This window comes from Notamacropus eugenii, chromosome 1, assembly GCF_028372415.1.
Source record: "Notamacropus eugenii isolate mMacEug1 chromosome 1, mMacEug1.pri_v2, whole genome shotgun sequence".
Taxonomy (NCBI): Eukaryota; Metazoa; Chordata; class Mammalia; order Diprotodontia; family Macropodidae; genus Notamacropus; species Notamacropus eugenii.
In genome coordinates this window covers 234,125,024-234,150,798 of record NC_092872.1, presented here as the reverse complement: position 1 = coordinate 234,150,798, position 25,775 = coordinate 234,125,024, and the positions used below count along the sequence as shown (strand labels likewise).

Below are 25,775 nucleotides of genomic sequence, written 5' to 3'. Positions count from 1 at the left end.
AAAGAACTAGAAATTTAACAGACAATCATCAGTTTGGGGAATGGGTGAACAAATTGTAATAATAAAAATATTGCTATGTCCTAAGAAGTGATAATAAGGATTATTTCAGAACAAACTGGGAAAGATTGTATGAACTGATGCAGAATGAATTGAACTGAAGTGGGATGGTAATTTATAACAACCTTGTAAAGACAAACCACTTTGAACATTTAAAAAACTCTGTTTAATGCAATGCCTTACCATGATTCACACTGCCTGATAGAGAGTGATGTCCTCAAGATGGACAGAGACGTATCTATTGAAGGTTGATTTGCTTCATTTGTTACAAAGGTTTTATTTTTCTCTATTTTCTTTTTTTTTCCAACTTGGGGGGAAGGTAGTAGAGAGAGATAAAAATGTTTTTTAATTGAAAAAAATGAAAAAGAAAAAAAGAAAAAAAAGAAAAAGCTACATAAAAAGGAGGAGATGGAGAATAACCAAATTTCAGCCAAACTGAACTAGTTGCGATTTTGTACTGATGTGTTACCCCTTCCTATCTGTATGCCTTATTTTGTGTCATCTCCAGCGATGTGCTGATAAATTTTACAGTGGGCTCTTTCCCCAAAAAACATGTATGTGGGACATACTTTTAAGTTTAACATGCATTATTAACATTTTTATCCATCATTTTAAATCTGGACAATCAATGAAACAAATGAAACCTGGATTTGTAGTGTTTGCCCGTTTCAAAGATTTAGCACTCACACTGAAATTACAGTTTGTTTATAAGTGGATACAAGTTGGTTCCAGGTCATCCCATCTCCACTGCTGGAAATTGATTCTCTGGAAAATGGTTCCTCACCATCTTTGCCTGCTAAAATCTCTCCTTTGCTTCAGGACTGAACTATGGTGCCCCTTCTTATATGGAACCTTCCATGATACCCTTAGGGATTTCACAGCACCATGTTTGAACTCCTTCTCTATAATTTTCATAATTCTGCTTTGGGTTTTTGTTATTATTTGTGCAAATATCTAATCATCCCTTTTAGACTGGAAGCTCTGTGAAGGGTTATAATTTATTTCATCTCTGTATCCACCACAATCTAGTATAGTGCTATTTTGTAGTACTTATGAAGTGCTTTTTTGTATTTAAGTAAATCAGATTTACTGCCTGATAGTTAAACCATTTATGAGGAAGCTAAATGCCTTAAAGTCTTCTCGCTTTCCCATGAAAAAGTCTGTGGCTTCCTGTTTTGTTTTGTTTCCCCATGTTACTTCTCAATTTATTCAACTGATGAATATTCATTTAATGCCTACTATATACTCAATTCCTTGCTAATTTAAATTACTAGACCTCTAAGAATGTCATAGTTTGTGTTATTTGCCTCCCTAGTCTGTACAAGACACTATAGGAGACTGAAAATTCAGCATGTAGGGTTGCTCTCATCATGGAGATTATAGCCTATTTGAGGAGATAAGATGAGTAAGCATGTGAATCAATTAGAAAGTAATTGAAAGGTAAACTCTGTGGGACTGACTTTAAGTGAAGAAAGTTTAGGAGCAGGAAGAACTTACTGGGCTAGAGTGGTCAGAGAAGGTCTTTCACATAGGAGGTGATGTACAGGTTGGATCTTGAAGGAAGAAAAGGTTTTGAGAAGGCAAAGGGGATAAGGGAGGGCTTTGGAGTCAACTCATTTTGCTTTTTGGTTGAAGTGTCTGTATCTCTCTCCTGCATTCATCAGGGTGGCCATAATTGTTGATATCGTTGAGAGTTTTGGGATAGTGAAAGGTTGTCAGAAACATGACTGGGAGCAAATGGGAGAATGGGGGAGAGATGCTGAATCATCAGTTGCCTGCAGAGGAGACTCAGTAAGGTGTCCAGTTGCCAAATCTATCACATAACTTGTTGGTAGCTGTTACTTAGAAGAAGATATTTGCACTCCCATCCTGGTGGCCATGATGGATGCTACCTAGCCTCATCTAATATGGTGTTTTATGAAATCTTTTATGGAATAACACCGATTCATAAAACCTACCCTGGGGGCACTCTCCATTCTTCCTTCTCACAATGAGGCCCAGACCATTTCTGTTACAACTACCACAGGTGGTTACCCAAAATTTATCATTGTAGACGTTCTTTTCACTGATGGAAATTACAATTACCCTACTTGGCCTTAGCAGACCATTTTCATGGGTTGCTGTGGCCACAGAAATTCACCATCTGGTGACTGATACATAATGATAAGTTTCTCTAAAAATAATGAGGCTTCTCAATAGACTATACACATTAGAATCGTTCTATACCTTTACTTTCCCACTTTGGACTCATAGTGTGTTATAGAGGAAGGAGAACCCTAGATTTGATGTCAGGAAGCACCTGAGTCTGAATCCCTCCTCTGGTAATAGTTATGCCACCACAGATAAGTTCATCTCTCTGGGTCCCACTCTTTGTTTATAAAATTCATACTCATAATGCCTGCCACACTGGGTTGTTGTTGAGTTCACCTGAGATAATGTGTTTTGAAAATCTTAAAGAGTTACATAAATGTCAACTATTTTTATTATCATAGAGATTACCTTAGCTGGCCTAGTTTGGGAGAACTTAGAGTCATTGCCGTACCATCCTGAGGCATCTGTGCAGGCTTGAGGAGAGAGATTAGCCAAAAAAGACGTGACTTATCAACTGAAGCTTGGTTCTTTCAGTGTTTTGGTTATTATTATTAACAACAGCAACAATAATGATAGCTAGCATTGATATAGCTCTTTAAGGTTTGCAAAATGCTTTATATATATTATCTCATCTGAACCTCACGTGGACCCTGTGAGAATGGGACTATTTTATCCCAATTTTACAGATGAAGAAACTGAGGCTAAAAGAGCTTGTGGCACCCATGCTCTACAACATGGCCCCATGTACCCCTGCTTGTTGCTCACAGTGTCCCATTCTGATAGTTTTAATCTGTCAGGTGAATTTAGGACCCTGGGTATAGGACTTCACTTGTTAATTGAGCACTTTGCAGCAAGTGAAAGGATGAGAGATTTAGAACTGGAAGGATTTTAAAATCCTATGTTCCAACCTCCTCCTTTTACAGATGTGGAAACTGAGGACCGTAGAGATTTTAAGTAACTTGCTTGGTATCACATTATCTGAGAGAGGATTTGAATCCAGATCTTCATATGGGTTAGTGGGAAAAGAACACTGGAATTAGAATCCAAAAGCCTTGGTTTCAATCCCGATTCTAACTGGCATGAGTTGTGACTATGGAGAAATTTGCTTTCTTATCTATATAATGGGCATAGTACTATTAGACTATTTTATGGCGGTGCGGTCAGAAAAAAACAGAAAAACACTTTGCAAATCTTACAAGGCTATATAAATGTAAGTAACTTATTTCTGCAGCTGGAACCAGCTTGACTTCTTGTAATAAGATTGGTGAGACCCATAGATGAAACAGGCTCTTTATCAGTGTTTCGTGGGAGAAGGGTTTTTTTCAATTGGGGGAAGTGGAGTGAGTTAGAAAAGTCTGGACTAATTTTCCAAAATGGGGCTTAAAGTGATAGAAGACAACATAATGCTTATTCCTCCATGGGCTGTTCAGCTGTGCGTGTGCATATGTGCGCGTGCACATACGCACATGTGGGTTTTATAGTTGTGTGTACGTAAAATGTAGTCATCGTATGTGTGCAAACAGAAGAATCACAGGCTTGTATGAAGGGTGGTCATTTACCCAGCGTGTGCGTATTATTAGGACTGCTTTGCAAGGAAGGTTTCTCCAGCGGGTAATTGTGCATTTTGTTAACTTTCCTGTGGATGAAGGAGAAGCAATAGCCTGATCTATCTCCTGGGGAGTTGCCGGGCCTGGCCTGAGAAGGCTGTCTTCCCTGTCCTCCTGAGTGACTTCTGGTCCTTCCATTCTAGATGCTTTGTTCTGCACAAGCTACCTAATCTGAAGTTTCTGGACGCAAAGAGAGTCACCAAATCAGAGCGTGAGGAGGCCCTGGTGAGAGGTGAATTCATGAAAATAGTGAAGCCCAAGGTAAGTAGGCCCCAAGCCTTCATTTTCATGGCAGCATTGGCCTCAGAATGGAGTGACTTCTGTTTTATGCTATGCCTTGAACCTTGTGTGGTACTGGTTAGCCATGTGTCCTAATCAGCTGGAAGAGAGCTACTTACATTGGGTCAAGAGGGCTACTCTCTTCTGTGGTGACCTGGAAGGTGAAAGGACAATACAATGGAATGTCATGGAAACACTCTTGTCTGTAGCATATAATTGGTTAATGAGTTAAGTCCATATTGTACTCATGTCTAAAAGTAATCCAGTAGACCTCATTCATGAAGTGGGTGCATCTGTAAGACTATCCATGAGCTTGTATTTCAAACACAACTTTGAGGGCCTGAGCGGGATTTCATTTTTTGTCTGGAATGTGCTTTCCCTAGGAAGTAGGGCTTTTTTTGTCTCTGGAGAGAAGATTGGGGAAAGAGGTATCAGGCGTCTGCTCTGTCTGGGGTGGTTATGATTTTACTAGTGCCTCGGGAATGGGACCCTTCTGTTCCAGTGCCATCAGAGGAGCCAAGAGAATGATTTTTCTCTGTCCAGAGGTTAAGGCACAGCAGCTTGTCTCTGAGATAGTACTAGAAGAGAAGGCAATTTTTTCTGACAATTTGTCCCCTGGCTTGTATGTGCTACCCGCATGTGGCTCTTCAGAGTATACATGGATGGCATTTATTGACCTTTCCTTTACCAGCTGACTCAGAATGAGACAGAGAAATTTAATGTGGTGTCATCATAATGACAATACAGATGAGACAGGGGAGAGTTCGCTGTATGTCTAGAATTCAGATATTGGAACATTTTTAGAAGACAGGATAGATGATGGGGATCTGGCTGTGGTTTAAGGATAATAAACTCCAGAGTCAGGGGGATGGAGTTGATGACCCCAGGTAATATCCATTTCTGCCCTGGTGCCCTGTTGCATGAGACCAGTTGCCTCTAGTAAGTCCAAGTATGTTAAAGGGACTTTGGTTTAGAGAGCAAGCATAAATACTTATATAATAATGCTTGATATTAATGCATAATGCTTAATGAATACTTGTTGATTGGCTGGTACATTAGAAAGAGCACTGGCCTTGTAGTCATGATGACTTGCCTCTGATACTTAGTGGCTATGTGCTACTATTATGGGCAAGCCACTTCACCTCTCTGAACCTCAGTTTCCACATCGGTAAAATGATGAGCAATAAATATGGCAGTGGTCTCAAAGGTTTGTTAATTGATGGTTCACATGATATAATATTTGCAAAATGCTTACAAGCCTAAAAGTTATATATAACTGTTATCCATTATCATTTTAGGAATCCAAGTAGCCCAGTTTGTAGTTAATTGTTTATCTCCCTATTTGTAATTATAATCAAGAGCTAGAAAACTTTTTTCTTCAGGTTCAAATCTATCAGGCTCAACTTATTTGGGGTTTCTATTTTTGCTGAATAAAAATACCAACTGTAAAGAAAATGTACAGTACAGGGTGTTTGTGTGTGTGTGTGTGTGTGTGTGCGCATGATACTGCCAGATCAGTGCATTGTTACCTGTACAATTTTAGCATACATTGTTAATTCGGATAGAATCACTTTATAAATATGAATTTATTCTCATATATATAAATATAAAAATGTTCACACTTGTTCTCACCATGACACGAGTTTGACATGTTGTTTACTGGTGCCTTCATTTATCTCAGCTTTTATAAGTCCCACCAAATAAAATAATTTAATTCTTAGCCTTTTTTGTGAAAAGATTCTGGAGACAAGCTGACATCACGAACCTCAGAAAAGAAGTGGGTGAAATACATTGTGTTTCTGCCTTTGTAGTCATCTTAGGTTTTTTTCTCTTTCTCTCTCTTGCCTTCACTTACACACCCTTTAAAAAAGGGTAAAAAGATCGATATTCCTCTGGCTCTGAGTTAATGCTGACATGTAAAGATCTTCATCTTGGCTGCAAACTTGAAGGGAGCCTGGGAGAGAAGGCTGCTGCTCTCTAAAGGATGGAAAGAACTGGGTTTTTTTCCTTTTTTGTGGACAAAACAGCTTTTCTGGAACTCCAGGATCTCCAGTAAAACAGCCCTTCAGAGTTACCAATTAGCCTCTAATCAGTCACAGAATTAGCCTGTCTGAATGAGGAGCTCTAACATCCCCCACTAACTGTGTATGGCTTGAGCAGCTCATTAATTCTTTAAAAGGTGGGGGCGGAGGGAGGAAGAACAACCTACAAAGCTGGAGCCTTTTAACCATGGAAGCACGGGCCTAAGACCAGTGTTTTGTAGACTCTCAGAACTGAGAGTGACCTTTGAGATCCTCTCATCTGATCCACCTGCTTTAACATATGTGGAAACTGAAGCCCAGCTAGAAGGGACTTCCCCAAGGCCACACACCTAGCCGGGGTTCCAATCTAGCTTCTCTGTCCCCACCGGGTGCTGTATTTTCCCTGGAGATGTTTCCACACTTTTGATTATATATTCGACCTTTTAATCTCACTTGATCTTACTTCACCATTCTTTTGCTCTTTTAGGTGATATGAGGTGGTACTTTAATTTGGGGCAGAAAAATCACTTGAAGATCCAATTGCTTTAGCAAATGGCTGTTAAAAGGAACTGTTGGGGATTGGTTTTTGCCATGTTTGCCTTAGGTACACGTGTGGCTGTTCTAGGCTTTGAAATAACAAAGAAACATAGGCGTTCCTAGAGAATATGCCACTGTACAGGGCATCATAGGGTTGGTACGGAGAATCTACCAGCATACGCATTACTACTCATCTTCTCCTTCCTACCAGGGGAAGGAAAGGATGGGATTGGAGGCTTGGAGGGTTTGGAGTTTAATCCTGCGGTTAAGTGAGTGGTGTCTTGGAGCATGTAAAGACAGCGGCTTCCTGAGAGGCACGAATTGGTTTGAAGTCTTTCCTTTGACGCATGCCAACTGTACAGTCATGAGCAAGTCATTTAACCTCAGTGCCCCAGATAACTCTCTAAGGCTATATTGCCCTAGATCTGCATCTATAGAAGGGGGCTTCCATAATGGGAGTTCTCTACACAGGTGAAATCATGTGTCTTCACCTCATTCTTCCCAAATTCCCTCCCTTCCCTGCAAAGACAGCATCTTATGGCACAGTGGATGGAATGCTAGGCTTGGCATAGGAAGATCTGAGTTCAAATCCAGGCTCAGAAATTTCCTAATTTTACGACCCTAAACAAGTCACTTAATTTGTTTGCCTCAGTTTCCTCATTTGTTGAATGGGTATAATAATAACACCTATTTCACAGAGTTGTTTTGAGGTACGATAAGATAATTAAAAAAGGTGGCTATATAAATGCTTATTCTTTTTTTTCCCCTCTTTGCTTCTCTTCTCCCAAAAGTAGGTGTGACATGTAATTGTATGTTCACAGAGGTGTGTGTATTCTTGGAGTAGGTTTATAAAAAGAGAGCAATTTCCAGGGAATGTACTGAGCACTCTGGGTAAAGGCCTATTTTTCATAACAAAATCAGAATTTGCAGTTGGCTTCTGTCCCTTCTGAGGCAGGGGAGGGATGTTATGCTTATTCAGCAGAAAGGGCTGATGAATGATCAAAAAGGCTATGATTTGGGGAGCTGTTTTCATTTTATTTCTGACATAAAATATTTGGGAGAGTAGAAAATAACCTCTCCAATCACAGCCCTCCACCTGGAAGGCATGGGTACTGGATTGTCTGAGCATCTTTGGTTAACTCAAATAGCTCCCCAATCACCCCTTCCCCAAATCTAGGAACTGATAAAGTCCCCTGGGTCATAAAGGCTTGGTTTTGTATCAGTCACATCTCATGTTCTTCCCTCTTCTCCTCTTTTGTTCTTAAGATGATGTATTTCTTGCCCATGATTTTTCTCTTTTTTTTTTTTTTAGTTTAAAATGCCTGGTTCTATCTGGGCTTTGATTGTCCTATGGAAAGATTCATACCATTCATGATAGACTGGTAGCTTATGTGACTATGAACTCTTCCTTTCCTCTAGTATTAGGGATAGAAGATGAAGCAAGAACTAGACATCTGCTTCTATCATAAAATTTTAAGGAAAGTATTTTCCTTTGTCAAAACATTACTCATTGTATTACGTTCAGTGTTAAGGCAAAGTGGGCAGAATTGGCTGGGCTGCGGACTCAGAGTCCTAGGTGGAAGGCTGCGTCTCTGACCAGACTGTGACCTCAGTCTATCGGTAGAAGGAGAGACCAAAGCAGAGTGGGCATCCAAGACACAGTGTGCCACCCCTGGTGATGGCCCTTTCACATCAGGTGGACAGCTCTAGAATATGATAGTCAGAATTGCTTAATTATATCCTGGCTTTATAATTATGCATCTCTGCTTGGGCAAAGAGCACCCTTGTCATTATTTTTGGACATAATTGTTTAAACCTGAAAATCCTACTGGTTATGGCATGTATATGAAATTTCTCTACAAACTCTTTAATCTACAGACATTTGTAGATGGAGGAGGACATAGCAGCAGAGAACCATGAAAAGACTGGGGGGATGGCAGGGTACAGTGACTCATTTTATATTAGAGATCTGCATGTTTCTGTGTGTGTATGTGTGTATGTGTGTGTGTGTGTGTGTGTGTGTGTGTGTAAATCAGCATGTGTATGTTTCCTTGTGTATATATTTGTGTATATATACAGGCTTGTTTATCCTTGTGTCCTTCGGCATTATACCACAGGTAGTACATCTGTGAAGGCAACTACATTGTAGTGGAAAAGGATACTGGATTTGGAGTTAGCACAGATCTGGATCCAGATTCTGGCTCTAATATGTTATAGCTGGGCTTATTTGAGGAAATTGGTTAACCTTCCCAAAACCTGCTTTCCTCATCTTTCAAATGGAGATGAGGATATTGGTACTACCTACCTCACTATGTTTTGGTGAGGAGAATTACTTGGTAAATCTTTAAGTACTCTTGGCTGGTGAATTATAATTAGTTTTGCTCTTCTTCAGTCTTGCCTGACTCTTGTGACCCCATTTAGGGTTTTCTTGGCGAAGATACTGGAATGGTTTGCCATTTCCTTCTCCAGCTCATTTTACAGATGAGAAAACTCATGCAAACAGAGTTAAATGACTTGCTCAGGGTCATATAGCTAGAAAGTATCTGAAGTTAGATTTGAACTCAGGAAGATTTATGTTCCTGACTTCAGGTCTAGCACTCTATCTACTGTGTCACCTAGCTATCCCAGTTATAACCTAATATTACCCTGTAATTGTTGTCTAGAACTGGAAGAGACTAAGGAAATCATCAAGTACAGAATTCTCATTTTATGGCTGAAGAAACTAAGTTTCAGAGAATTTAAATGGCTTAGGTCTCACAAGTAAAGTAGCAGAAATAGCATTTGAACACAGCTCCTTTGGGACTAGATTCAAACTAGAACAAACTTCAAATTTAGACTTCTTTCCACCATGTTCTGGTGTGCCCATTTTAAAATGCAGGAAGAGGTACAAAATGCAGAACTGGCAAGATTACACAGGAGGGGGGGACTCCAAGAAAGACAGAAGAAATGGTGCATGGAGGCCAGAATCTTTCGCCTACTGCATCAATAACAAAATCAGCTGTGGTGTACTGAGGCAGAAATATAGGCTAGTATTGGAAACTGAGAGAGCAGAAGGAATAATATAGGCCAGTAACATCTATTAGCCCTTTGCAAGGTTCTCCAGTATTTATTATAGTAACTGAGATATTTCTCATTGTGTTGAGAGACAAATGGATTAATTGGGAGTGAGATTAGTGCTTCCTAGGACATGTGCAGAGAGATGGGCAGCAGCCATTTACAAGTGGCTTCTAGGAACATTAATAATTTAATTCTATGTTATTGCGCATTATTCTTTTTTCATTAGATATCGTTGCATTGAACTTGTTTTCATCTGGTTTGGTTTTGGAAAGAAACATTGAAGGGGGCTCATATACAGTGAGTTTAAATAATTCGCCAAGTGACAGGTACTTGAGGATTGCTAAGAAATGGAAGAAGGGTTAGGGCTTTGGGGCCTTAGAAAATGGAAAGTGTGGTTGATGCAAAAACACTAAGTACCTACTGAAGAAACCTATGTCTCTTGTCCTGATGTACTTTACCTGAACATTTAACAAACACACTTTTAGCTATTCCAGGTTCTTTCCTTGTTGGATTCTGTTCACAGATATTACACCCACTCAGTAGACTGCCAAAGAAATAGACCACTCTGTTTCTGTTTCACTGAGTTTACTAGTTCTGATAACTAGGAAAAACTGGGAATATGGTTATAGGGAAACAAAGCTGCATTTTATGGCAGAGTGAATTTCATGTGGTAAGAATAATGGATCCTATTCATCTTTCTGTCTCGACATTTCACATCCCTTTACAACAGTTCTCAGCACATAATAGGTGCTTAATAATTTTTCTTAACTGCAAATAAGTTAATCTTTTTAAATATCTGTTTCAAAAAGTCTGTACTATTCATCATCAGATAATCCTCATGTAGCTTTGAAAAATCCCAGACAAACATGTCTTGCATTGTCAATCTATTATATAAAAATCTAGACTTGCAGGGGGAAAAAGATTAATTAGCAGTTGTATGGACCCCTTTGTCAGTGGCTGGTGAAGTCTGCAGAACCCTTCTCAGAATAATGTTTTTAAATGCATGAAATACAAAAGATTCAGAAGGCAAACAATTACATTGAAATCATTCTACAAGTATTTTCTAAAAACTGAACAGACCTGAGAAATGAAGTTCTCCTATGAGTCAATTATATATCCTGAATTGGATGATTAAAGACAATTGGCTGCCATCAGGCTACTCTCCCCAGTGTTGTAGGATTTCCAGAAAGGCAGTTTAAAGTCCACCTCAAAGCCCTCTTGCTTCTGGCTTAATAGGCATTTCTAGTGAGGAAAGTGGTTAGCACATGGTCAGAAGCCCCATGCTCCCTCTCCCAGGGGTTTATTGACAGGTCCTTCCTTTTTCATGGATTTCCCTTTAACATCTCAGCCTCTTTTCCACCCCAGTCATGATGTGGAGAAATAAAAAGTAACTACTTCATGGGCATTTCTAACCTTATACTCTTAAAATGAAACTTTCCTGCCTCTGATCTATGTTCTATTTTTTGTCTGTTTCACAAAATTACCACTTTAATTTAATCTGTGCTATTGTTCTTTATGTCATGTATCCTTGCTTAAATTAATTAAGCTATGATTTGGATGGTAGTTTTCATTTATTCATTATTTATTGAGTATTTGCTATATATAAAGTCCTAAAACAGGCATGAAGAGGGAAAACAGATGAATAATTCACAGCTCTGCCCTCAAAGCACTTATAATCTATTGGGAGAGATTAGATACATACACAAGAAACTGTCAATATCTGTAAGTGCACAAAGGAGGCAAAAATAAATATTATGAAAATTCAGAGGAGGGGAAAATCAGTACTAGGTGAGACAGGAAACATTTTAGAGTACTTTTATGTTGTTCTTGAGTTTGATGATGGTGATGAAGATGATGAGGATGAGGATGGTGGTGGTAGTAGTGATGATGATAATAATGCCTTCAAGTCAAACTCATCATCCATGTTGTGGAAGAGAAAGTTAATAGCAGAGTAAGAGAGATGCCATCCAGGCTGATGGACTTTGGAGGTCCTCTGTGAGACCCTCATAGTAGTTACGAAGGCATGGTAGCAACCCTAAAACTCTGACCAATTGGGTTGTGACAATGCCACTGATTGGATTAGCACACTAGAGAAAGTGATGAAAATCCTCTTATAAATTTAAGAAATCCTGATTTACATTGGAGTGGAATAGAGGTAAAGATAATAAAGGAATGTATCTGAGTAAGGCAGGGGCTGTCAATAAAGCATGAGAAGGGACAAGATATAATTAGAGGCTAGCCCTGTTGAAAACAGTATTAATGATGAACTTGATACAGAGGACAGAAGGTCAAGTTGTACCCCTTCCTATTCTGTTAGCAAAATAAAGTAACCTACCTTGGTACAAATCAGTTATCCATGCTCCACCTCTAAGAAGTGATTGAGTACAGTAAATACTTAAGACTAAACAAGGAAAACAGTGAATACAAAATGGGATAAAGACATTAATATTTTTATTATGCATATCTCATAACAAAACTGGAAACAAATCTCATCATTTATAGCCAAGGGCTTCATATTACTCTTTGTCAACAGGACACTCAGCTTCCAGATCACAAAAAAACATTTTGCTGACCAGTGGGTTGATCAATCATAAAAATAGCCTCAACCCTAATCCTAGATAAGATTAAATACAAAATGAAATTAAAGAGATATTAGCACATGAAAAGGGAAAAGTTGAAGACCCTGAGGTCATTTACAGACTTCACTTAATGAAAACTCCATAAATTGTACTTAATAATGAAACAGATGACAAAAGCAGCACTGATTGCAAATGATTATGAAAAAGAGATAGGCATGCTTAGATTGGAATTTTTTTTAAAGTGCTCTTTAAGTTGGACAACATGAGTCAAAGATAGTAGACTAGCTACATCAAAACAATAATTTTGAAAAGCTTCTTTCACAATATTTGAAAATCTAATAATGCTTCAGGAGTCAAAAAGAACAGAGTAGGTGACAGCTGTAGCTATAGTAAAAATCATAGGTGGAAATGTGGAACTATCAAGGAATATCCCTAAGTACAGGCATCAAATACCACTGTAGCAGAAGTGACTTGAGAGAGATACTGAACATCTGTAAACATTTGTCATTCATGTGACCAACAAGATATAGGAGTAGACATTTTCTCTTGTCTTCAATAACTCTCAGCTTTCCAAAAATGTAATCACAAGGCCCTCCATGCACAACCACCACATAATCTCAGTCAACAATCTGTTGAGAAAAATGTCAGAAAATGAAAGATTTTTGCAACTTTATGGAAATGATGGGTTTTGGATATAGCAATTCAGGACAAAGTCATTACCACTGGAAATTACAGTTTCTCCTAAAGAACTTGGACTGAGCAATCAATATATAGTAGGCAAAGAAATAGTGGAACTGTGCAAAACATCATGGTAGGTGGAAGAAATTGAGCCATTCTATGATACTCAGCTAGATGTGATCCAGCTGCTGAAACTGTACCTCACATATTGCCTATCACTCATAGACTGACAAAGGACAATTTCATAAACTAAGCACAGACCTCAGATAGTCTTAAGAATGCAACCACTACACTGGGTGCAGAATAATATTCTGCACCAAAATATTTTGGATATTATATGGATTCATAAAACAAAACAAAAAACTACTACCACCACCAAACAAACTCAAGGACAACCTTTTTTTTTTTTTTTTTACTACATGTTGTGCCAGATACTCATGATGATCTCCAAGATACATGGAATGAAAATATTTCAAAAGATAGAGACTGAATAGGAAAATTCCAAACTAGGGAGGAATAGGATAAGGCACATATCATCTCCTTTGTCCTGAATACTACTGTATTTAAACCAGGGAATATTTCAGTGAGGATGATTTGGAAAACTATAACCCATGAATCAAATCTGGTTCACCACTTGTTTTTGTATGGCCCGTAAGCTAAAAATAATCTAGTTTACGAGTCATAGAGAAACAGGTGGCAAACCAGATTTGACCTAAGGGCCATAGTTTGTTGACCCCTGCTATAGAGGATGAGCTTACATTCTTATACTTTTATCCAACTACAGAAAGCAATTTTATTCAACTACAAATTTAGCTACAAAAAATTATTTTCTCCACTTGTACCAGAAAAAAGTCTTTTACATGTTAAATACATGTGCTTATATACATATGTATGTACACACATGCATACAAAACACACACATATATACATACATGTATGTATACACACATATGTATGTATCAGGATGGGAAGTTGTCCCAGAAAGATTTCAATATGAACTTCGTTAAATGATTTCATGACGGTGATAAAAGAAACACAATTAAATAATACTTCATATACAATATACAGTTTATTCTCAGGATAACCTGTAAAGTAGCATAAGACCCTCTGCTAGAAGTTGGATGGGGTTGTTTGTGAGTCATTTTCATAGTGAAATATGAAATATACATAGTGGTTTATTCATTTTACAGATGAAAAGATTGAAAGCTTATAAAGAAATTGGCTGGATTATCATGGCTTGAATTGAGCTCAGTGTTTGTTCTGTAATACCATGCCGTCTTCTACTTTTACTTTATAGCTTGTGAAATTAATGAACAGGTTGTGAGGTTTCTGTTAAACGATATGGGTTATTCAGTTCATTCACTTATTGTATCTTTAGCACCTTCTATATGAAAGGCAATGTGATAGGATTGGTTCATGTTGATACATTATGAAAAATCTTTATGAAACTAAAAATATAAGTTAATTACCTGCATATATGGCTTTGTGTAGCTAAAGGAAATTGGCATTTTGCATCATTTTTCAGTTGTCATAGAGAACTTTGGAGTCAGGTAGATCTATCACGGAATGATGTGAATCATGTTCAGAATCTATTCCCAGTCATTTTATAGCTGATATTAAAAGGAAAAGGAGATTTAGATTTCCTTTGACAAATAGAGATTATGTGAATAGTGATAATCCAAGTGGTGAAAAATCTATATCCTTTTTCAGCCTCATTCATACTTTCATATTTCTTTGCACACTTACAAGGGAATATTAGTTATTGGCTTTCCTTCTAGTGTCCTATCTAACTATAGCCAATAATATATAGAAATTCATTTTTTAGAAGAAATGCCATCAAAATGCTGATAATTTTGTTTCTTTTTGTAGCATGTCTATTTGCCTCAAAAATAGATAGCCTAATCAAAATCAAGGATAGGGTTAGGGCTTTTTTTTTGAGAGGTTGAGTTCAAGCTACTCTTGGGTTGGTAGTGGTAGAGGTGAAGGCTATAAATTCCCATTATTTCTGTTTTTGTAGTGTGCCTGGAGAATAAGTATTACAATTAATTGAAAAACTCATGAAGGAGGATGAGATAATGTTTCTAAAGAACTTTATTTTAGTACTTTACTTTGAAGGTTTCTTCAAAGTCCATGTTAATTTTAGCTGAACTAACTAGAGTCTAAGGTCCTTTTCAGTTCTAAAATTGTGATCCTACTTGATTTAACACAATAAATTGTTTAATAGGGAGGCAGCATGTCATTGTGGGTAGATTCTGGAACCTGGAGTCAAGTCAAATCCTGCCTCAGATGCTTAGTTATTGCGTGAGCTGAACAAGTCATTTAAATTCTCTATGCCCCAGTTTTCTCTTTTGTAAAATGAAAGGATTGGATTTTGATTCCTCTAGGAGCCCTTCTGGTTCTCCATTTATGAGTCAGTGCTTCTGTGTACATTAATACATAGTCTTGATTTGGTTTGGGTTTGATAAGTGTTTGTTGTTGATAATGGCAGTGATGATGATGATGGCAATGATGATGGTCTAAGGTTACCAAAAGAAGTGGTAAAAGTACTCAATCCACCCTACTTCTGAGTTTGTCCCCAAGATAACAAGGGAACGAAGTAGCTCACAAAATCCTCCAAAGGGTGCTAATATAAGAAAATGGACACCCTTCTCCTGATAAGAGATGGAATCTAATATTTAGGCCCCCAGCTGTCTAGGATATAAGAAATGGTACTAGCTTCAAAGGAGGCATCATCATATATCATCTTATAAGGAGCCCTATTGAACGGCTGGTCTCATGCATTTTAAAGATTCCCTCAGTATATGCTTGTAGAGCAGGTCATGAAGCCCTCTGCTTTCAGTAATCTAGTTCTTGAAGAGTCAAGGTTATACAAATTTAATGGTTCTTAACTAGATCATGAAAAGTTTCAAAATAGGTGTTCATGTGCGAGTAATGGCCTCTTCTTATATGGCCTCTTCACATTATCACCATTGGGTTTTCCTGGGTCACTGTAGCAGAGGGTTTGATGGGATTTTAATTTTGCAATTAAAAAAATTCTACTTGTAGGAAAGGAGATGAACATAAAATCAGTTAGTTTAGAAAATGGAAAATGAGGAAACCAAGCTGGGGTGGTGGAGATATATAGTTGTATTAGGCAGGGATGAATTTGATTTAAAGCTTTCATTGTGGGGAGATTCAAAACTGATAAAACAACAGGATCTCACACATATGGCTTAGTCTGGCTTCTGGCCATGGAGTGAACTCACTTCCCAGCTGGGGGAGCATTGATGAGTATCAAATAGCATGTAATTAAAAAACATTTTAAAAATTTTTTTTCTTTCTCCATCTTGTCAGGGGCTTGAGCAAGGTGATTTTGTGTGAATGACTAGATGGGAAATATATATTAGAACTAGAAGGGTATCTCCAGCTGAGCCATCCAAGGAATGGAAACCAAAAGGCATACTAACTCACATTTGAAGGGAGACTCATACCTCTTTATCCGACCTTATTCTATTTATTCATCCTCATAACTGTTTAATGCTTAGCAGGGGATTTTCCAGAAGAGCAAGACACATCTTAGAAGCAGTAGGATGGAATGAGTTGATGTTAGCTTTTTAGAGAGTCATTGGGCATTTGGGCCTCCTGGAAGAAAGAGAAGGTTCAGAATCATGGAAAGTCTGGTGAGATCACTATTTCAATAGGTATTCATATGGATTCCCCACCATTTGGGACAAATGGTATGATGCATTGGTCTAAAGCAGAATTCTATTAAATATTAGCACATTAGAATCATTTTGCTATTAAGAATTCCCCACGCTAAGAGAAACTAATGAAATGTAGAAGATATTTGTTGCTCTGAAATTCCTTTTTGCTGCCGTCTCACCTCAAACTATTGACAACTCACAGTTGACTTCAGGAAAAAAAAGCAAAAGAAAAAAATATAAAATCCATATTAAGTTTATTGATATATAAGGGATATATATTTCTTGATTCTTCTCATATGGATGGTATCTGTTGTTATTTCAAATTCCCAACAACTTATGTTCAAGTCAATTTTGTTCTTCCTAATTGTGAAGCTATGTAAATTTCAATAAAGATTGACTGAGGTGAAAATCTTACCCATTTGTCTTAATGAGTTTGGCCTAAATATTTTTGCGGCTGCAGCATACATGTGGCTGGAGCATACATGTACACAGACAAAGCAGGGAAATGTTCATTATCTTGCTCACTGTGCCAGTAGGAGTTAACTTACAAGATTTCCTAACAATAAAGATAGGATTGATCTCTATGTGTATATTTATTTATAGTCAAAGTTTATAGATGTGAATATATACATACCTTGATTACATTTTTGGATTCTGAGTACAAGGTAGCATGTGGTGGTTCCCTTCATCTCAATGCCAAGAGAAGCTTTACAATGTTTGTTAGGATAGTAGTGTATACACACATACCTCTATTGGCCCAAACATAGAATGGATATCTAAGATGAGATCAATTTAAAAGGCAAATACATATGGCTCACAAGTTGAGACTGAATTTGAATACATGTCTACAATGAAAAATACTCATTGGAAGTGTGAACTCATCAATGTGAGTCTTCTCTCTATGGGTGCAGAATACAACCATTCATGTCTTCTCAATCTAAGACTTAAGCTTAGCCTACCATAAATCTTCTAGAAGGGACCCATTTGTTCCATCAATCAACCAATCATCAAGGAATTATTACTTACTGTGTTTCAGACAGTAAGCCAAGCCAGAGATACAAAGACAAAGCAGTCACTACTTTCATCGAGCTTCCATTGTAGTGAGGGATAAACCATGTACATGTATGTTTATGTGTGTAAGCACACATACATACACACAATGGATGCAACCTAGTTTGGAAAGGAGAATACACCAGTCACTGGAGGGATTAGGAAAGGATTCATGGAGAATATGGTAATTGGGCTAGGTTTAGGGTAGTTAGGTGACATCGTATTTGGAGGTCTGGATCTGTACTTGAGTTCAAGTGGTATTGGGGTGGGAAGAGACTGGAATACGCATTTATTAAGTATATAAAATGTGCAAGGTACCATGCTAAGTAGTTTACAAGTATTATCTCACCTGATCCTTGAAACAATTCTAGGAGGTAGGTACTGTTTTTAATCCCCATTTTAATGTTGAGGAAACTGAGTGAAGTAGAAGTTAAAGTGATGTGCTCAGGAACACACAACCAGTATCTGAGGCTGGATCTGAACCAAAGTCTTCCTTTTCTAAACTTACTGCTCCATTCACTGTTCTACCTAGTTATAGGATATAGTAGATAGAAGCAAATTAGAAAATATTTTTAAGGAATTGTGAAAGCCTTAAAGTGCTATATAATACTATTATCATTATCATTACTCGAAACCAGGAATTTCAAGGAGCCTTGGTGAAAAGGAACATGGGGGCCAACCAGTACAAAGAGGGTACCTTGTGTTTGTGGATCATGAGTAGTCCAGCATAGCTGGATTTTAGAGTTCAATAAAGGAAGTAAAGTGTAAGAAGGAAGGGAAAGGTCAGAAGGGGATACGTTGTGAAAAAGATTTAAATGTCAAGCAGAGTGAGTTGGTCAGTAACCATTAATGAAACATTTACTATATGTAAGGCACTGTGCTAAGTACTCAGGATACAAAGAAAGGAACAAAAAAAAATATGGTCCTTGTTGTCAAGCAACATGCAAACAGCTATGTACATCCAAGATATATGCAATGTAAATGAGAAGTAATCTCAGAGAGCAGAATACTAGCCAGCGGATGAGGGTGGGACACTGGGAAAGGCTTACTGCAAAAGGTGGGATTTGAATTGTATGAAGGAAGCCAGGGAATCTAGGAGGCAGAGAAAAGAGGGTAGAACATCTCAGACCTTGGAGGCAAACAATAGATTGGATTGGGGAATGGCCAGTATCGCTGAAGAGTGCATGGAAGGGAGTAACAAATAAGAATACTGTAAAGGTAGAAAGGGGCCACTGTTGTGAAGGTCTTTCAGTGACTAACAAAGGATTTTATATTTGATTCTGATGGTGAGAGGGAGTTGTTGGAGTTTACTGAGTAGAGGAGTTATATGATCATACTTAAGGCCTTCTAGGTATCATACTGTTAAAACGGTAGCATGCAGGCTTCCTATATAGTATTCTTCTCTCTAGTTGAATGACTGTTCCACCTCCTTTTATGGCCATATATCTTTATAATAGTATCTTTTTATGTGGCACTGAATGAAGAATGCCTATTGTCTAGAACACAAGCTTTTAATAACTTTTTTGTTGTTCTGTTCACCCCTTTGACAGTCAATCAGACAAAACCTATGGGTCTCTTCTCAGAATAATGTTTTCAAACACATAAAATAAAAGACATCAGATTACAAAAAATACCAATTATATTGAAACAAAATGATCAGAATAGATGTTTTTAAAAATTTGCAGACCCCAGATTGGGAACCCTTGTTCTAGATTAGGATGTACTGTTTTGTGTTCAACCCAGTGGACTGGTCCATCAACACAGAGCTTTTATATAGATGCACACGCCAAATGGACAGTCTGCTGGGCACTGAATAGCAGAAAAAGAACAGGATGGACTGAATTCAGGAAATGGTTTAGTGCCTTCAAAGTCATCAAGTAATGCAAAGGCAATGCTGATACAAAATTGCATCATTCTTTTACATCCATATTATATTCAGGTGCTATTATATGGCTATAAATCTTTGGGACCATAACCATCAAAGAATCAAAAATGGGGGCTACCCAGTGGGCATTAGAAAGATTCACGGTGGGTGTAACTAGGCGACAGCCTATTACCAAGGATAAATACACTGGAAAATAATCATATACATTAAAATATATTTACTGTAAAAAATCATTTATGTTTCAATTAAAATTAGATTTCATTCTTGTCATGCTCTCCCTCGTTTCTTTGTTGTTCCTTTTGTCCTCTTACTGAATATGATTGTAGACCATCTATGTATTTTGTATGTGGAGATTTTGTTGAGACCTACAGCAATGATGCTATCATACTTCTAGGGACACTACCTGTCTCCCAGAAAACCAGAATGAACTCTCTGGATAATAGAATAGGAAAGGTGAGAAGAAAGAAATAAATTGAGCCAAGATGAATTAGAAAAATGCAGAGAAATAACTAAAGCCTACCCTTTGGACTACATTGAATCTAGAGAGCATTTAATGATGGAAATCCTTCCTGTGTTAGGCAGTGTTAATTCCTTCTTCAATTATCTCCCCCCTTTACTATCTATCTTCCCAGTATCATATAAGAAGAAGGAAGATAATCCCCATGATGGGAGGGAGGGCAGATTCCTAATACCCTCGTCCATCTTATTCCTTGAGTTCTACCCGGAACTGTCCAAAGTGGTAGAACAGTCATGGTCTTCTGAGTGTAGGCTAAATCTGTGAGGTAGGGCTCTTGAGTTTTCATATCCCCCTGCTTTGTATGAGATGAGAAACAGTTAGTTATCAAGCATTTATTAAGCACTTGATACGTGTAAGACATTGTGATAACATCACAATTACAAAAAAATAACAAAAATGTGTCCCTCATCTCAAGAAACTCACGTTTGTTAGACTGTAAGACAGACAACATGCAAACAATTATGAATATAGAAACAACATATAGTACAAATGGAAGGGTATCTGAGGGGTAGGAAAGACTTTTTTTCAGAAGGTGGGCTTTGCACCAAGTCTTTAAGGAAGCCAGAGAAGGCAGGAGGTGAAGAAGAGCCTTAGGGCATTCCAAACATGGTGGGAAGCCAGTGAAAATGAAATGAGTTATCATGGTCAAGGAATGCGAAGTAGGCTGCCATTGCTGGACAATAGAATTTGTAGTGTTAGCTAGCATTTATTAAGCCCCTACTATATACCAGGAACTATGGAAAGAAATAAGTTATAAGAAGACTGGAAGAGTAAGAATGGCCCAGGTTGTGAAGGGTTTTAAATGTCAAATAAGATTTTATATTTAATCCTGGAGAAATAGGGAATCAGTATGGCAGGTTTGCTTGACTTCCCCACATATACAACCATATCTTATAATAATATTATTGTCCCACTGACCAAGCAAAGGGGTGATCAGAGAGATTATCAGAATTTGCCAGAGTTAAGAGTTGGCAGGTTTGCTCTGAGAACCCTGGAGAAGTGATACTACCATTAGTTTATTTGCTTTTCAGTTTCATACAGTGGGGCGTCATACAGTAACAGACAGGGTGCCATCAGTGAGGCAAAGATGCTCTGTAATTAAGGCTCCCTTTGATGCTAATTTAACTAAGTTCAATGCTTTTGTCACTGATCACAATTACACACAGCCTTTTTACCGAGGACATTTTAAAGACAATTTTATTTTTCATATGCATTTTTAAATATGGCAGTAAATTTTGAGCTACATTACCTGAATTAGAATTCATTATTTCTTTTCAGTTCAGGAAACTAATGCTCTCCATCTAGAAGTCAAGGCTATAGGGTTTTTTCCTTTTAAGTAGAATTAAGCAGAGCTTCTTTCATTCTCATATCAGTTTGCTCATCATGGCCATTTTAGCTGGGGGCTGAAATTCAGAAATCAATCCCCAACTATTGTTGATAATTACCGTATAATTTTTGAGGTGTAGAACCTCTCCCAGGCTTTGCTCTGATCATCTACTCCAAGAACACTAACACCACACTTGCAAACAAAAACCCTAATGTGTCTTTTCACTAGAAAATGACAGTCTTCAGTTATTGTTTTAGAAAGCGTTATAATCGGAGCATCTGAATTAGAGATTAGAGGTATCCCAGTGTGTTGAGAGTCTTAAGATCATATACTTAGAAAGGACTTTAGAAATCATCTAATCCATTTTACCCATAAGGAAACTGAGACCCACAGAGGGGAAGTGACTTCTCCAATGTCACAACAATAGTCAGTAGGAAACAACGATTTAAATTCAGGTCCCTTGACTCCAAATCCAGTACTCTTTCTATAGTCCAGAGAGGACCAATTTAGCCAGTTTTTGTGGTTTGGGGCATATTTGACCTTTTGTGAGCCACCTCAATTCTGCTACTGTTTCTGGAAGGCAGAGGATAGTCTTACCATCATCTGAGGGATTGTATTCATCAAAACGCTAGCAGAACTTTGACGACGTGTACAGAGCCTTCATATGTCTACAGAAACTGCTGTACATACAGTGGTCTTTGTTTGGAATTGCCCTTTTTGTCTTCCTTGCCCAAGACCAGCAAACGTCTACCATTATGATCTACTAATTTTGGCTCCAGTGGGAGCCTGGCAAAAAATAGGCATTTGTGGTGACGAGTGAGCAATATTTCATACATACTATGAATCAGAAAATGTTTCGCTAACTTTATGGACAAAGGGGAGTGGAAGACTGTGCAACAGCAACCAGTATGGTCAGGGGCATGAATCAGGAAATACATAATTAACTTTATGCATGAAAACGAAGAAAATGGAATAACCTCGAGCATGGTGAGAATCTATGGATCTGAAAGGTATTGGTGGGGGAGGCTTTAGAGCTGGGACCAATTTGGAGAAAGAAAATGGGAAGTAGAAAACTGGCCTATGAACTCTTTCTTCAATCTCAAATATCTTAATCCTTCTATAATTCTCTTGGCAAACTCTCCCTTCTCAACCCAGGAAGTCAAATGCAGGGTCTAGTTTCCTTGATTTGACCTTAGATTGAACATGACTTGCCTTGTAGTAAGTGGGGAAAAGTGGGAAAGAAGTTTAGGGTTGGGGTTCAGAACATTGCCCTCATGGAAAATTATCTCATCATCCAAAGGGGCTTAGTTTAGAGAGGAAAGATTGAAATGATTGTTTGCAAATTTAAAGCTAAACAGCACATGCAAAAAACAAATACTGAAGGACTAAATGCTACGCTAAAGAAATAATATTTTCTGAAAATCTGTTTCAGTTCAGCTAAATGTAAAAAAAAGTCTAATTTCTACAGTCATTCTAATTCAGTCATGGGCTGCTTTAGAAAGGATCGAATTACAAATTATGTCTCTTTCTTGTGTTCAGGAAGGTCTAGCACCAACTTGCATCTTTCTTACATGCCAAAAATCCATGCATCAATCTGACCCTTGTGAAATGCATTTACTTAGGTTAAAATAAATAAAGGAGAGAAGTTTGGGATGGAAAAACAAGACATTCTCTGCTCCACTCCCCAAGCTCCCTGTTCCCACCCCATTCCTTTGCACATTATATGACTAAATGTGCAACTTTGTCCACATAACTGCTACAAACAGTTCACTGTGTAGGCCAAATGCTCTCTAATGCAGTAAAATTAAGAAATAATATGCTTTGAAAGTGATTTATGAGTGTGGTTAAACTGCCAGATTTACAAAGAAATAGTTCAGATCTTGGGAAGCCTCAGGAGTCACGTCAAAAATGAATTTGACCATGATTTAAACTGCTACTTTTCTTACATGACATTTTATATGTGTACTTTGGAGGCCCATATGTCTTTAATAAAATAGCATTAAGTTTTAAATATGATATGAATGCAGCCAGTTTCTAAATTCATAACCTTTTCCACAATTCCAAAATGCTAACCAATAAGGGAGTCACACATGCAATAAAATATAAACCTTAGAAAATAGCTTTTTATTAAAATGGTTAGACACTTGGCAGCTGGGTTGCGATGCAATAAATACTTTTAGCTAGCATGGGTTTATCAGTTGTTGTTTACTCTGCAAGCAACTGGGACCAGACAACTAATTATAACCTTGGCCTTAAAAGGCATCTGAATTCCACTGGCCTCAGCCATGTCCTCATTTGGCAACCCAGGGAGGAAGGGCAGTGTCGAGAGAAAACTCCAGAGTCAGGAGACCTGAGTTCTAATCACAGTTCTGCCAATATCTAGCTAGGTAACCATGTGTAAGTCATTTAATATTTCCTAGGCCTCAATTTCCTTATCTGTAAAGTGAGGGGACATAGATTGCCCATGACCATGTTTGGGGAACTTGTTTGTTTTTTAATCAGGAGATCTACATGGACTTTCATGGCCCTGGTGCACGGACAAACCACCTTTTGCCTTGTTCATCTCTCTGGGCTCCTGGAAAGAAGCAAATGTGTCAGAAACGATACGAAGACATATGCGATATGGGAAGGATCTGAGTGGTATTGGTGGCCGACATCAGTTAGCATTTCCCAGATATGGGAGTGGGACATGAGAAGCTGCTTTTTTTACTGCCTTCTAGGTTACCATTTTATAGCAAATGTGTGTTGGCCTTGTAAGGAGCACTGTATCACAATAAAAGGTCTTTTAGTGCCTTTTTAGAAAAAAAAGAAAAGGATCTCTCTGTAGAGTGTTTTTGAAATAGAACTCACTGATCCCTCAGTTTCTCAATTCTTAGAGCCAAACTTTTTTTCTTCAAGGCCACAAATAAAATCTCTTATGAACCTATGTTGTCATTCGTTATCTCCCCAGACTTACTGACTACTGGACAATCCTACAAAATCCTAATTTTTGCTGGTGTAAATAGAGATTTCTACTCTGGAGTGGCCTGGCCTGGGGGGCGTGGGGGTGGGGGGAGGAAAAAGGGGGGTGGCACATATACAAGGGAACTCGAGACCAAGAGGTCAGTTTACAAGTTGCCAGGGAGTAGCAGTGTTCTCACAAAGTCAAGGGCAGATCTTGGGGGGGGGGGAGATAGAAGGAGAATGTAATGTAATGGATGGGGGCCTCTTCTTGAAAAGGTTTTCTAACACCTTATTGGTTGACCCCATTCTGGAAAGAAAGACTGCATCTTGCTCACCATCTTACAAAGTGTGCATTAAGCTTCTAAATTGTAGTCCTCTGGAATTATGGGTTCCCCAGAGCATCTAGAAAATTATTAACAGCATGTAATCCCGCACAGTGTGAATGCACCTTTAGTCTGCTAGCCAAATCTTTGCATAATACCAATCATTCTACCTATAAAAGCACAAATATGTTATTGTTCTTAATCAGCAATTTAATGCAGCTATGGGGAGGAGAACAAGAGAAAAAGGAGATTACAAGCTAGCTGATCGGGCTTTTATTTGTCTTAAATCCATCCACACTTCTTGGGGTTTGTACTTGTTTAAAGAATGTGCGCAACGGTGCAGTCTGTGTGATTTGGAAAGCAAATCAAACTCAATGTGGATTTTCAGCGTGTGCTGTTTTTAAAGGATTTCATGCATTTGTTTTAAATATACATGTCTTCCTGAGAAGGTCCAAACCTATAATCTTTTTCTTGTTTCATTACTTTTGGGGTAGGGGGAAGGGGGTGACTTAATTTTGGTATGGAAGGTTCACATTAACATCTGCCACCCTCTCGTGAGGTATTATTCACAGCAGAGCTATTAAGGCTAATTATTTTCTGGTTTTATCAAAGGGGAATATTTGAGCTGACAAAAAAAAAATGCATTTATTGGGAAGAAAAATGGCCTGTTTAAATAAGAAAGGGCTCATTACTGGTACTTTTTACTCTCTGTTTTTAGCCTGTGCAATGGGAGGGGTCTCATGCCCTACAGAACTCCATAATGGAGGAGAGGTCTGCTTCGACAGAAATGACATGCTTATATGGAAAGAGTTGTCCATTCTCACGTCCATGTACCCTTACCTTATGAGCACCTCCCCTTTTCAGGGTATAGCTCCTGGGCTTATCGATTCAGAGCTAGGAGAAATCTAATTCAATCCCCTCCTTTTACAGATGGGGAAACTCATACTTAGAACAGTTAAATGGCTTGTCTGAGGTCACATAGGTTATGGGCAGTGGAACTAGAATTTGGACCCAGGAATTCTGGCTGCAGATGTAGTGATCTCACTACTTCTTAGGTTTGACAGATCTCCATGATTCCCGCTAGCTCAGATAGCCTTTGATAAGACTCTCCAGGAAGAGTAAGACAACCTAAAAATTGCAA

The 25,775-nt window shown here is 38.2% G+C and overlaps 1 protein-coding gene across 1 annotated transcript in view; it reads left to right on the top strand.

The window, feature by feature from the left end:
• Positions 1-25,775, top strand: part of LRMDA (leucine rich melanocyte differentiation associated) — a 1,314,096-nt gene that overhangs the window by 761,021 nt on the left and 527,300 nt on the right. Inside the window, exon 5 of the mRNA XM_072628072.1 lies at positions 3,899-4,016. Within this exon, the coding sequence (XP_072484173.1) occupies positions 3,899-4,016 (118 nt within the window). The remainder of the gene's footprint in view (positions 1-3,898; positions 4,017-25,775) is intronic.